This window comes from Lygodium microphyllum, chromosome 15, assembly GCF_053477565.2.
Source record: "Lygodium microphyllum isolate KBCC chromosome 15, Lygodium_microphyllum_v1.1.10, whole genome shotgun sequence".
Lineage (NCBI taxonomy): Eukaryota > Viridiplantae > Streptophyta > Polypodiopsida > Schizaeales > Lygodiaceae > Lygodium > Lygodium microphyllum.
In genome coordinates, this window is record NC_141149.1 from 49,049,964 (window position 1) to 49,065,507 (window position 15,544).

The 15,544-nt window shown below is 38.3% G+C and overlaps 1 protein-coding gene across 1 annotated transcript in view; it reads right to left on the reverse strand.

The window, feature by feature from the left end:
- Nucleotides 1-4,105: 4,105 nt before the first annotated feature.
- Nucleotides 4,106-15,544, reverse strand: part of LOC148024498 (cyclin-like protein) — a 29,046-nt gene continuing 17,607 nt past the window's right edge. The window contains exons 3-4 of the mRNA XM_087694161.1: nt 6,908-6,962; nt 4,106-5,237 (exon numbers count right to left, since the gene is read on the reverse strand). Of these exons, the coding sequence (XP_087550287.1) occupies nt 4,597-5,237; nt 6,908-6,962 (696 nt within the window). The 3' untranslated portion in view covers nt 4,106-4,596. The remainder of the gene's footprint in view (nt 5,238-6,907; nt 6,963-15,544) is intronic.

Here is a 15,544-nt window from a genome sequence, read left to right on the forward strand (position 1 = left end):
TGCTTGATTGATTCTTTGTAAATGTCAAGAACTTTTGAAATGCATCCAACATATCATTCTTCTTGTGAAAAGAACAAGCCCAAACCTTCCTTGTGGTATCATCTATAAAAGTGGCAAAGTAAAATGCTCCACCAAATGAAATGGTGGCCATTGGCCCATACAAATCGCTATGAGCCAAATCAAGACATTGTGATCCATTCTCTCTTAATGTGAAATTTTCATTTACTTTCTAAAGAGACAATACTCAGAAAAACCAAGATCAGAAAAATTTAGACAAGGAACATAAAGCTTTCATTCTAGTGATTAGTAAATGCTCTAAATGGCAATGCCATAAAGAAAAAAATAATTGTTCAGTGACAGCTATACAACATGGTCTTTAACACTAGAAACATGCAAAGGATAGAAAGTGTGATATTTCAACCCTTTGGCTACTATAAGAGATCCCTTGTAAATCTTTCACACATGATCACCAAAGATCACTCTATAACCACAATCATCAAGCTATCATGTATTGATCAATTTCAAGTCTAGAATATAACATACATTCCACAATATAAAAGAAGAACCATTTCGCAATAATAAGTGTATATCCACAATGCCAAAAATGTTGCATTTGTTTCTAAGATCGACATATCCTCTTTATCTAGCATCATAAGTAGAGAACCACTCCCTATGTGGAGTAATATGAAATGATGCTCCAAAATCTATATGTCAATTCTAAGACATGCCATTGTTTATGGCAACTAAGAATGCATCGCCAAAAGAGGATAAAAACAAAATGTCACCATTATCATTGCCACAAGTATTCATCTCCTCAATTTTTACCTTGCTTGTTTCTTTGTCATCGTCCTTATTTGCCTTCTTGCCTTTTTTCTTATCCTTCCATTTGAAGCAGTCCTTTTTTAGGCGTCCCTTCTTATTTCAAAAGTAGCATCCTACATCATTTTTGTTACATGACTTGCTTCCTAACGTACCGCTCTCACGAGAGTTACCCTAGCATTTGACCTTCCCCTCACCATAAGTATATTGGAGCTCTTTGTGACGCTACATTATTCTTTTTATTCACCTCCTCGATGAGCAAGTTACCCATGTGCTTGCATGCATCAAAACCATGTGTACTAAGATCTATCCCCAAGCATCCAAAGCCAAGTTATTTTGCTCCAAACCTAGCCACAAATGCCTTCCAAATCACTACCAATGTGGACTATTGCAGTCCCAAATTGAGCCTCAATTGGACTCTGATCTAGATCCCGGCAATGAGTAGTATCTGTAGCAAGCATCAATGTCAAAGGAAAAGCTTGAATCCTCGACATTTGCAACAAAGCTTTACTCCTCGCACTCCTCACTCCAAGCACAAGCTCCCATGAACACCAAACACTACTCTGATACTAGTTAAGAGGGAAGCAATGGTAGAATGCAAGGTTCAAGCTATGGAGTGCAAGAGGGTTGAGAAAGAGAAAAACACAAGAGAGTTATGTGAGTACAAAATGAATAGTACCCTTATTCTTTATCTTCACCTATATATGACTATAAAATGTGTAAATATAGAAGGGGTGCCTACCTAACTATTGGCCATTGGCCTTTACCCCGACACATCATTGGCTTCTCGTGAAAAGAAACCATCATGTAAGAAAGACTATGCTAATATGCAAAGATGTTATGCTTAGGTGCCTTGATAATGGATAAAGAAATCATGCTAGATTGTGCACAATAGTCTTAAATGTAAGTTTGGACTAAATTTATCTTCTATCATCTTGATGCACATTATAACCAAGAGATTAATTAAGATTTATCCATGGCCAATCAATCTCTTGGTTACAATGTAAATCAAGATTTCTTCATGTTAATTAGTCTCTTGAAGTTGATCTTTACCATAGGCTTATTCTCCACATGTTGATTAGTATATGAAAAATAATGACTCCATGTTATGTAAATTTTGAGGTATGAAAACATGCTTCGACATATTTTCAAACTCGAGAAATCTTCGCTAAAAATTTGGATAAAACCATGTACACACATGCCCTAAATCCAAAACACTTATTTTTATGTGATCCACAATCAAGAAATTTTCCTCGAATTATTGCTTACATGATGCACCCAAGATTGGTGGCATTTGGAAGATTTCCAACAAATAAAAAATTAGAAGGTTCAATTCAATAAATCTCAAGTGTTACATTTGTTTGTGTCAAGATGATGGCTAACTATTGACGTTTGCATAACGTTTTTTCATTATTTACGTATGTTCATATCAAGGTTCAATAAATGTTGGAGTTTATTTACTATTAGAAGACAACCACACCATTTAAAGATTCCTAAACCATGCACATGCTTACTTTAAAGAAATGTACCTTTACATTTGTCTATCGAGATGATTACTAGCTACTGGCTCTAACATAATGATTTTGTTTCTTCTCAAAACTCAATTAATTTACTATCTAAAGATAACCACAATATCTTAATATGTGCTTGCTACATGCGAATTTGTAGTCGAAATAAGTATTAGTTTCAATAGATGTTGCTCTACCATACCACATCCAAAACATAGAGCCATGATTCATGATGGATAGATATCTAGAAATGGACAAGAGTAAAGAAAAACAACTTCTTAAATAGAAATTGGGCTTGGATAGTATCAATTTGTTTGTTCATCCCTTCTTAATTGTTATCTAAAAGATGTAATGGATGCCTATGTATTCATGCTTTCAGTGTGAAAATTATAATTGGAATTTATCTAAAACTTCTTGTGGTTGAGGTTTACAACAATTTTGATCGAGGAAAACTCCCTGATTAGAACCATAAAACGTACATCCTTTATTTTCCTAACCTTGTTCACTATACACCACTCGTTAAATAAGCATCTTTCAACAAGTGGATAATGGTTCTCTCTTTTAGATATAGCACTCCTACCAAGAAGCATCAAATACATTGCTTCGCTGCATTGAGCTGTAGGGAGACATTACAGAAGCTGTTTACCTCAGACTTTACGTGGATTCCAGATCTTTGACCACAGTAAAACAAAAAAACCCCACCCCAAAAAAGAAAAAAGACAATTTTCTTGCAAAAAACAACCAATGGAAATACTAAAACATGGCAACGGACAAGGTAACAAACAAAACAGAGAGATTGACATGCCTATATCCCCTATGTAATTTGTACAAATTTCACATAAAACATTATGCCTCTACAGGAGTTCAAACCCACCCAACGCTTCAGTAATTTGAATCGAGAATCTTTGACATAACAAACTTGTTTCACTAAACAATCATGTGAAATAAGAGAGCCATCAATTTGTGCATTCCCACTTTCAATCTGAAGACCACCATAGAGCAACAGACCTTACACAAGACTTTTGACACCTTCCATTCATAATTGATATGATCCACCAAAACCAATGGCTTTTCCAGTTTAGCAAATGATTGAAGCTGGAAGGACCAACCTGATTGTTAAGAAGGAAAACTATTTCATGCAAGCAAAACTAACCAAAACCAGTTCTTCTCTACAGCAAGGTCCAAAAGTCATACTGCATGAATAATTCTCAACAATACACATTGTAACCCATTATCTCCTCATCTTTGCATGTTTCAAAACTTTATCTTCTGCTCACGTAGGTTTTTCAATTTATGATGTTATCTTTGTACCATCACGAGTATGGTAATGAGAAAATAATGGAAAAGAAGGAACAGTGAAAAGAACAATCTTTTGTTTTTCTTGAGAAACAAAAAGGGCAAAGCGGTTTTTCCTTTTTTGGGCGGTGATTGGGGAGGTACATATGTTGACTAATCAGACCTTTGGTCGAAGGAAAATGTCACAGGCAACTCTAAAATATAGGACTATCTAAATACTGCCAAAGTAAGGCATCGGCCTCTAACAAGACCTTTCCATGAAAAGGCCCAAAAAATCTGCTGAAAGGGAAGTATGTTTCACTTCAACAAATAGGACTTGAATGTCTCATGCTGCTGCAAGAACCTTAACATACCCTCTTTTTAAAAAATTGAACAAGTCTGCCTCTACAAAAAGATTCCACAGCTCAGTTCCAGAAATAAAAGCTTCGACTCATGATTCAAATTGATCAAATATGATGAGACAATAAAACTAACCAATTGGTGCAATGACTCTATTGAGACTCCTCTGTGACTACAAGAGCTTGAATAAGCATATTTTTTAAAGTTAGTAATAAGTAATCTCTTTGGTTCCCTGCAGAAAGATTTAAGGGGAAAAAATCAGACATATATGCAAGCCGCACCTGGTGGTAGTGGTAGCACATTGTGTTTAAAAAACTTAAACCAATTGCTCTGAACTAGCTTAATTTCCTGAAAGGATTCACAAAAAATCTCCACCATTTTACAGTATCTTCTCAAATTTGAGTCATTCTCCTTTGTTGAGGCAAGCTACCTGTCCTCCAAGAAACACTTTGAAGGTACACAATATGAAGTCTTCTTGCCATTTTGAGATTGCTTACTCAAGACAATAGAGAAGGTTCATTGAAGGGGATAACAATTACGCCAAAGAAAGGTAAAACACCAGTCTCTGTTCCTGATATTTCTCAAATGAACTGTGTTAAACTGTTTGGTGCCTAGCCATTTCTCATGCAAAACATCATGCAGTCAGCAGAGCTTCAATCTGTGAAAGTGAGTCATCCTGCTTTGGTGTAGGACTGCGGTTTATTTCTTCAAACATGTCATGTGTCCATTTCTCAGCTGGAACTGTACTCCTACCTGGATTTCGCCGAATCAATTCAGACCGTACACCTGGACGGTCCCTGCCACCACTAAACCGACCATATCCTCCTCGGTGCTGATAACCACCACTCCGTCTATCAGAATCCATCCAGCGACCCCTATCTGGCTCATCCCCTCTATAACGATCCCTCTCTGTCCTTGACACATTCACGTCCATATGTCGCCTGTCTGACCGTCGATCAGTACCATCTCTCCTATCCTCTTCCTTTTCCAATTTCCCTGGCTGCACTTTGTCTTTTGCTTCATGATCAGCATATTTTCCTTCCAGATGTATCCCCTTTTCATCTGTAACAGATTTTTTCCTTGCTTCCAGCTCTGCAGCTTGAGACTCCAAAAACTTGTCATGAGTCCATGCATCATCTGACTTGCTTGGGCCACCTATTTGAGATAATGCATGGCGTCTGTCATCCCTTCTCCGATTTTGCTGATCAGGGCTCGCCTCTCTAAACCTGTCATTATATCGGGCTTTTGCACGGGGCTCAATCCAGCCACTGCGATCTGTGAAATAATAAATGCATTCTGTGAGTAGGCAATTGTGATCTTATTATGCTTAAAATGCAGTAACCTTACCACTTCCAGTAAGTTGTGGAAGAAAAAAGAAGACTATGGCCTAGATAAGTCAGTTCAGACAAAAACCAAGCTGCTGAAAAACCCTATGTTTTAGGACCGGCTCATGATACAGTGAATTCTTTTTGCTAGCAAGGCTCACATGCACCGATTTGGCAGCAATTCTGCATGTGTAGGATGTTCAGGTCTCAGCAGACAGCTTTATTCCATAAACTGCAGCTTTGACATGTGATTGCCAATGCACCCCAGGTGGTTTGAGCTCTGGTTCCTTCATAAAAAGGAGGTTCATACATGTACACCTTTTTTTTTTTGGGATGAAACCCACCACACTAAAGGAGAAAGTCTTCAGGAGAGCTAACGTTACAATCATTATCAGCACTGAGCAAACCTCAAAACTATCAGCGAACAGTGGATGATTGATCATTAAGGCATGTTGCACAATATGATAAACTTATCCAAAGAAAAGATTCTGAAGAGGCATGGCCAGGAAATCCAACAGTCACTTATGCAAACAGTAGTTTCAGTTGCCCACCAACATAAGAAGTGTCAAACTGCAGCAAAGGCAAGAGATGCAACCCCTTGGTAAGAACTGTTTTGTTTTAGAGTCTAAAGTTTAAACCTCAAGCTACAATGAGCTGATGGGCTGGGCAAGAACATCAGAGTCATCACACTGTCATGGAAGTCTCACATCCTGGATCTGCCAGCAGCTCCAACCGAGCATGAATCTGCCAGCAGCTGCAACTGAGCATGAATAGCATGCCAAAGTGATCTATATTATACCTGCTCAAAGGCTCTGCTATAGTGTAGACTTCCTATGGCAAGGAATTTTGCCTTCTTCCGAGTACATTGGTTGCCATCACCAAAGAAATCTAAAGGAAAATTGAGTGGAAAGCAGAGCTCCAATGACCATCACATGCTTCCTATGGTTGCAACATAGCTGACATCATGGTGGCCTTTTGAGCAAGTACATGAAACTGAGTACAAAGACTATACATGATGTGTACGGTTGCCTTCTTCCCAGTACATTAGTTGCAATCATGAAATAAATCTAAATGAAAAAGAGCAGAAAAGCAGAGCTACAATGAGACTCACATGCTTATGATTGCAACAAGACTGAAATCAGAGCTACAAAGAGCAGAAAATCAGAGCAAGTACATGAAACTGATAACAAACTTATATGGTTCTATGGCACACTCTTGAGGCTCCCAAATATTTTGCAGACTCAGTTGATGATTTTCCCCCTCACGTGTGTAAGGCCAACTCTGATGTGCTTGCATACTTTCAATCTTTTTGGGGGCTATGAATGAGAATGTACAGGAGCTTAAGCTGGCCACTGCACACAGAGATGGAGAAGGGAACATCACTCTCACAAGTTCAATAGATTTCTGTTATCACAAACAGAGGCATAAAATGGGTCACAGGACAAGGTTGACAGAAACAGTACTTCAAATAGTGGTTAAAACATAAGGGAAAGACTAAAACCTCAACATTAAGCACTTGCTTGAGCCTAACCTGTAAGATAGAAATGAAAGAAGCAAGTGCTACATTACGTGTATTTAAGAAAACTGATAACAATACCATTATTAAGGTTAAGTAGTTACCATATGCCTTCCGCTTGTTGTTCCTTCCCCCTGAGGGTGCAGTTCTATCATCATGCTGAGACATGAGCATACACATAAGCAAGTTGTAGATAAGCATAGGCATTGAGGTGTGAAAAGAATTTGCACTGTACAAAGAATAAATGCATGTCAAAGCTTTACAAAACACTCTGATTCAAAGTTTGACAGTCATAAAAGGTACTGAACATCTAAAGGCTCAACATATAAACATATTTATTATGCTACAGGTTCCCTGAAATACCTGCATAATTCCTCATATCAGAAGATCATATGGATTGTGCTAGGAATGGCATTCAAATATTGTCTACTAGAGTGGGAAACTAAAAGCTTGTAATTGTTGTTCGAATGGTTATTTCATTGGGATCTAGACAAGCAGCCTTGTCTATTGTGCTGCCTTGTATGAGGGCAATTGGGAGGTCTGTAACATATTGCGCTAAAAGCCATGCACCAGACAATATGTGGTCTGACGTAGCACCCAACAAGACTTTAAGAAGATGACCAACATTGCTCAAAGTTTTACCACAAGTTCCATATGAAAGTGTTAGAAGAAGTATGCTAAGGCTGCCTTGAACAACTCTATTCGTAGACTAAGAAAGGCAGGAGAACAGACAACCCGATGCATTCTTCTAGAAGAGAAAGCAAACAGGAGGAAAAGTACAGAGAGGCCTCAGCTGTTGCATCAAATCTAGCAGGCTATGCAGCAACAGATTCTTTACCTCTAGCAGGGATTTTCTGTTCACAGTCATGATTTATTTCATTCCTTTGCTGTGTCCATGTCCTATTTGTAAGACTCAATTTGAGTCAGATGGGGAATAATTTGGAGCTCAGGCACTGTCCGCATTGTTCGTTTCTCCCTTGTTAAGCCATCCAGACCCAGCGCCATGTCACCCAGGTTTACCTGGGAGGCCTGAATATTTCTATCAGCCCCTAAGGGGCATTTTTTCATAATTTGGAGAATTTTTCAGCAGGTCAGCTAGTATCATTCTTTTTGCCTACTTAGGCGCTAGGAATTCTCATCTCTCAATCATTCAACTCATTCTCTTCTTTGCCAGCACTCTTCTTCCTCATTGCAGGGGCATTTTTTCAGCATTTGGCCCATTTTTCAAAAGGTCAATGGCCAGCCAGATTCATTCTTCTTGCCTGTTTAGGCACTAGGCATTGAAACCAGCCTGCCTTCTCAAATAGGGTGGTAAATAACCTGATTTAACAATAATCACAGCAAGTAGATAAATCACATTAACTAAAATACACACTTTAATCTTGTACAATTGATAGTATGTTGGGCCCAAAATTGACGCCCACTATGGTATTTCTTTATCTTCAATTGCAAATGGATGGAAAACAACTGAGATTCACTAATCTCCTCCACTAATCCAAGTGTCTCTTGTTGTTATAAATGACCAGCAGGCCTTCAAACCAATTTGCCCCTTGGTTTGCTCAGAGATTGGCCTTCACCTTGCTCAATGCAAGAAAAATTCAGTTTCAGCCCCAAATTTTACATTGATTGGCTAGCCTCTTGAATCTCCTTGAAATCCTTCAATTTCAACTGCTAGAATTCAAGTTCTAGGCCTTCAATTTTGAGCACCATCCCAAGGTAGCTATCAAAACCCTAATTTCTGTTGTAAATTAGGATTTATAGCAAAGATTTTTCTAAATCACCACCTCTGATGACTCATATGGCTGGATTTTACACAAAACTTGAGAGATGGTTGTAGGACGAGAGAGAATGCTGTAGAGATAGAAATTTCAGAGTTTCATCATGAGAAAGGTTGAAAAACTACTTTTGCCATGCTCAAACAACTGTGGAAGCAAGCACCAATAGCTTAAGACAACTAGAAAGGTTGTTGCCCCCCTCCTATATGTTGTAACATGTCAACATCTATCACCTATACCAAAAGGACCTTAGGTTACTAGCACCTACACCTAGAGGGCTTCAAACTGTTGTCACTTGCTGTAGAACTGGTCCGTAGTGGCTACAGATCACATTAGCAACATCTCCTCGCTCCCTAAGAGCCTCCTCCTCTTTCACAATGACAAGAATAAACTTTCACCAACCCCAAAAACGTTTTTCCCACTTGGATGGGCAAGCTTTGCCAAGTGGCAACCTTCTAATCCCATTTACCAACATTATCCAACTTATAATTCTAAAAATTAATTGAATAATTAATTCTAGTACCCAAAAATTTGACTCCACCAACCAATAATCAAATTGGCTAGGCCAATTTATCCTCCAAGTATCCCTAAGTAGTTATTAGCCCTTAGAAAGTATTAACTAATTAATTAATGCCTAGTCTCTAATGTCACCCACTAACATTAGTGACTAATAAATTGGTCCTAGCCAAAATCTTAGATCGAGTACCACCTATTTACCTATCGCACATAACTTGTTATGACTTTGGCACCAACTAATATCTCAAGATCTTGGGTCCCACACTGTGAAATAATTGACTTACACCTCACATGTGCAAGACACCTTTGCACATTTGATTAATTTTAATCAAATGCTAAGCAAAGCATTAAAATTAAACGTCTTGTGATAGGCATTCTCATCACTCAATCACTGGTTCTTCTTTACCAACACTCTTTTTCCTCATTATCAACATTCTTTGCTACGTTCCTCTAATCCTATACCCTCACCTACATCTCTCACACTCACTCATGCAAGGGCTCCATCCATTGTAAGCAACCTTTGTTCTCAAGTTGCTTTTCAAGGAGTCTATTCGCATCATATTTTTTCTTTCTTTGCCTTCTCTCTTTCTCTCGCATTGCATTCAACTCCCCCATACACTCACATGGAATCATCACCAAGTATGCTTTGAGAAACCTTTCATTTTTGAGTTTTTTGCTCTGTTGCATTTTCCCATTTGTCCTTATACTAGCTTATATGTGACCTTCCTCATGGATTATGACATCATTAGAGCCAAGGAGAACCATTCACTTGGCCCCGAGTGAACCAAGATGATGCAGTAATCGCATGCCCCACTAAGCACAACCACAATTACCACCATATGGAGTAGCAATAGCTTGTCTTTTGCATCTTCCTTCCCTTCCCATGTGACAGCATGCAACACCATTCCTTCTCTTCACCTTTACATGCATGACCACCACTCAACCGCATCATGATGGAAGTTGTAAATCATGAGGAAATGAACTTATGTAACCACTACAATGTTACTAGACAACCACATGGACAACAACTACTAACAAAACACACAATACCCTTCATAGCCACAAATGCCACACCACTTGCCTATGTCATGAGAAACATTGCAAAGGCTAATGACATACATAGCACTCAATGCAAATCAAAAAGGTTGTCTAGGATGATCAAATGCAATCAGAATGCAACATTCAACACATGAACAAACCACACACACAACATATCAATATTGAGGACCAACATTAAATATCAATGAGTAATACGCAGCTCGACGACACTCAAATAGAGCAGTAAATGCTAGGAAAAAAACTAACTAAAACCACTCCGCATGCAAACCAAAATGGAGCTAAATGCACAATGCATAGCAACAAAAGATTTATTGTTACACAAAGAGCACCAAAAATTGAGCATCAACATAACTCCAACAACAAACCTGAACATTTGATACTACATTAGAATAGTAATACAAGTAGAATAGTGAAAGACACAAGATTGATGAGACAGACAATGCAGAATAATAAACACAAGAGAAAATGAAACTAGGAACATAATGTCAGAAGTGGACGCAAATAGAAGACCATTGTAATAGACTGCAAAACACAAGAGAAAAGAGAGAAAAGAACTACAACAAGAGAATTCGAAGATATGCTCAGGAAACAGAATCCAAATACCAAACCTGAGGGTCGCATACAACAATGAGTCGCCGGCTATATGGGCATTGGCACCAGCTCCCTCTCTCCAAGAGAACCTATTCTGGAAGACTACAAGAGATGAATGACTATGGAGGAGAGAGCTATGCAATAAATAGACCAAAACCAGTAAAAAGTCGGCCAACATAAATAATAAGAAAATATGCAAGTTAGTGAGCTAAAATGCCTTGTCAGCCATAATTTAAGCCTCAATAAATCAAGTGCCTATAGAAAGGAATCCACAATAACATGCCATCCCACAATACATGCACAAACTCATTCATGAGATGACTAATTTACTAACACCCTCTCTTAAATAATGGGTGATCTAATACAATACAAATATACAATGATAATGACTCATCATAGTCCATATAATGAAGACCATCAATATAGAACCATGGATACCCAAGCAATGCCTTAAAGAGAACCTGATATCAATGTCAATTGTATTAGCTCCTGATAATAGAGAAAAATCATAGTAGTTCTCTATGTCTGTCAACAATGCTTCATACTAGTACACATGACTATCTTGTCGGCAATGCCTTTGAGCATACATAACCATGGATTCCTTGTAGCCAATCACGCTGCAATGCCGCTACGCGCGCACCGTGTAAAAAAATCTAAAGTGTGGCTTTCTTATTGGTTTAGAGAGCCAATGTCATTTTAGACATTAGTATTAATGTCCATGGTTCAAAAATATTAGATTTTTGGACAAGTTTATCCAATTTATGATATTTTAGATATTATCTCTTGTAAAAATTCATAAAACTATAGACAACTTTTAGATTAGGATGACATGTAAAAGAAAGCATGTAGCTTTCAACTATTTTGAGAGGATTTTATGTAAAAAGAAAGATTGGCGAAATCGCCCGAGACGTGATCGTTGTTTTCAAGCAGTGAACAGCACTCTGAAGTGGGAGATAAAGGAGTGATCTGACTGAATTTTAGCTAGGTATCCTAGTATTTTACCCCCCCTTTCGGAGCCAATGGAAGCATTAGATTGGTGACCTAAACAGCATAGAGGAAGGTATTATTTTATACATGTTTTTGTCTACTAGAGTTTTATCTTCTCATAATGCAGAAATAAAATGACAGGCTTCATCTCTATTAGTATTCTTCTACATTTTCTGTTTCTTTCTGTGAGTATTCTTCTACGTCTTCTATTTCTTCGAACCCCTTCTCTTCCGTCTACTCCTCTCCCTGAATCTCCCTTTACCCTCCTGTCTCTTACCCACGTGGTAGACTTTCGACACCAAACGCACCGACTCCGTGTTAGGAGAAGTTTATGCTATCATCAGAGGTGAATTCTGAAAGATATTTGGGACTGATATCTTCAACCATATTCAAAAAATTAGCTACAACAGTGTTCTTTTAATTCATTTCTTACTCTACAAAAGACATCTTGTCAAAATATACAAGTATTACCTGCCTCTATGGCAGGGCAATGTTTGTAGATCATTCATAGATGCTTTGAATTGAATTAAGAGGAGTTTTTTCTCTTATTTCTTGGCTATGGTAACTTATCATTATCAGGAACTCAATTTTGAAGCTCTCTTGAAGCAAGTCTCTTTGCCCTACAAGCCTTGTAATTGACTCATAAGCTTTTGTCCCTAACACTCTACATTGAATGTAATCATGCAAAGTTGATTCATGCTATGGCATCATGTATGAATGATGGGATGCAAAGTTGTTTATGATACATGACAGCATATTGTACTTGATTTTATAATTTGTGATTGCTCTTACAGTCAAGAAAACAAACTTGATTTGAGTTAGAGCTTATGAGATAATACTCTTGTGATCTTTGCTAAGAACATGCAGTTGGAGGCTCTATTAACATCTTCAAGGACTTGGCTTGAAACCTTCAACCCTTCTCTTATCTCTACCATCTCCAGAGTCTAAGCTCTTGAACCCCCATACATTCTTTTCTCTCAAACCCCTGTGATTGACCGTGAGGTACCTCTTGAACCTTTAGACATTCACTGTAATCTACTTATCTCTTGAAGCCACATCTCCATCTATCTTGTCCAGTTTTCTTACCAAACCCCTGTGGAGACCTTCAACCCTACGCGCTGCGACAACACTCTTTGTCAAGAAATAACCCCTCACAAACCTCGATATCAATTCTAGCTCCAAGATTTCAAAACCCCTCACGAACGTTGATGTCAATTCTAGGTCCAAGATTTCAAAACCTACTTGACTTCAATTGATGTGGAAGGGACGTCCCTCTCTAGATCCTTTGCACCTATATATCTGTATAGATGAGGCTCACATGCCCCACCTCACCTTCCTCTCTATAACATCCCCCTAGTATCCAACCGGCACACAAGACACAATACAAGCCGAACTCACTATGAAAGGGACTAGACATCAGACTCACCTTCCAACCAAAGCTAAATGGGCTCACCCCCTAGCATAGGAGCTAGCACCACTCCAGGTCACAACCGCATCCCAAGGATTGGCATCCTATATCATAAAAAGCCCAATTGCAAGTACTATAAATAGAAGCAATAACACAAGAAGCAAGTTAATGCAAAACGCAAAAAGAATTAGAAGGATGGCAGCTCTACCCCTAAAAAAACAGAAAAGGCAAATGTGGTATCTAATGTTGTTATTAAGGAGATAGAAGAAGATAAAGATGTTGATTTGCTAGTTGCATCTTCAAATCCACATGCTACGACAGTAGAAGACATGTATATCACTAAAAGGGATGTGATAGATGCCTTATTGTCAGCTCATGATGGTTTGTCACAATCGTGAATTATTAACAGTGGTGCTTTATTTCATGTAACTCCATCTTTGGAGTATTTTTCTTCTTATACTGAAGATAACCTTGGGAAAGTTTATCTAGGCAACAACCATGCATGTGATATTAAAGGGCACCATACACCTAACTCTTGAAAACGGTCAGGAATTGATACTTCATGATGTTAGGTATCCACCTGGCATTAAGAAGAGCTTGCTTTCTGTTGGACAGCTAGACAGCGGGGGCTACTTCACTACCTTTGGTGGTGGAATGTGGAAGATACAGAAAGGGTTTGTGCTAGTCACTAGAGGTGGTAAAAAGGAAACTCTATATTATCTCTACTACAAGGCACTTCTTAGAAAGTTTGTTGCAATTGCTAAAGTGCAGTCACACATGGAGTTATGGCACAAGTGTCTTGCACACATGAGCCAACAAGGTTTACAGGCACTTTTTTCACTTGGAAGAGTCGATGTGAAAAACTCAAAACTTGACTTTTGTGATGACCATGTTTTGGAAAAACATGTCAACAATTCATACTCTCATGGAACCTCTAAGAAGGCATGTATCTTGGATTTAGTCTATTTTGATGTATGTACCATGCCAATAAAAACTCATAGTGGTTTTCGTTATTTTGTCTTTTATTGATGACTATTCTAGAAAGCTATGGGTTTACTTGCTTAAGTAAAAAAGCAAGGCATTGGACGCCTTTAAAAAGTTTTATGCATTTGTTAGTACTCAAAAGGGTTTAAAATTAAAATGCATAAGAACAAACGACAGGAGAGAGTATGGAACCGGTCTATGACTCACATAAAGCGGTAGTTCCTCCAATTAATACCTGGTCTTTTCACACACACACACAAACAAAGACCTCACTCCCTCACTCAACACCAGTTTGGCCCCAAGGACCGGCGTCCCCCTCGGTATTTTTTTATCAATTAAAAGATGGAAAGTTACAAAAATGAAATGTTCCAAGATACATATCTTGCGAACAATTGGTTTTCATGTTTTCTGAGTAAATCCCAACTGCATAAGGACAATACAGCATGACCAAAACAACATCCCTTTTAGGAAAGCATTTTCTATGACCATAACTCAATAATTCATGTGCAAAATTGCAGTCTGTAGGACTCTGTATTTACTGTTTTTTTACTGTCCAACATATCTAGGACAGCATCCCTTTCAGAAAAGCATTTTCTGTGATCATAACTCAATGATTCATGTGCAGAATTGCAGTCTGCAAAACTATATTTATTGTTCTTACTGTCTAACATATCCAAAACAACATCCCTTTTAGGAAAGCATTTTCTATGACCATAACTAAATGATTCATGTGCAGAATTGCAGTCTGCAGAACTCTGTATTTACTATCCTTATTGTCCAGCATATCTAGAACAACATCCCTTTTACCCTGGCATCATTCCATCAGTAAAACAGTCCCACAAACAGCGCTAAATCATAGCTAAAAAACCCTATTCCTGTGTGGCATGGTCATCACTTTCTTTAGTTCCTACATTGGAGAAGCCAAAAGCTGCTCCTGAACCTGAATAGTAAGACTCTTGCCTCAGCAGAAGAGCAAAGAAAACACAGAACTCTACATTCGATGGAATCAGCCCATCATGCAAAGCATTTCCTCTGAGAATAGAGAGAGACTTGACCAGAGGGAGCAAAATCTACCTCCATACATGAGTCAGAGACGCAGAAGTACTCTCCATAGCTGATGTACCTGCAGCAATCTGCCCTTAGCCCTTGAAAAACTCACTCTCAGATCTGCCCCTCCTACCTATTACGTTTTTTTTTAATGCTCTCTCTCTTTTGGAAATTTATGTTAGCAGATTAGACAGCTCATGGTTGAGTCTAGACTTGTGATTCAGTAGGCAGATTATTTAGGCATTTTATTTGTCATTGTTTATTGTGGATTGGCATTATTTGTAGCCAGTCGGCTCACCAGTCATATTTTAGGCATTTATTTGTCCTATATATTTTCTGGCTTCCTCCTCCACCATTCATTCATCACTGGACAG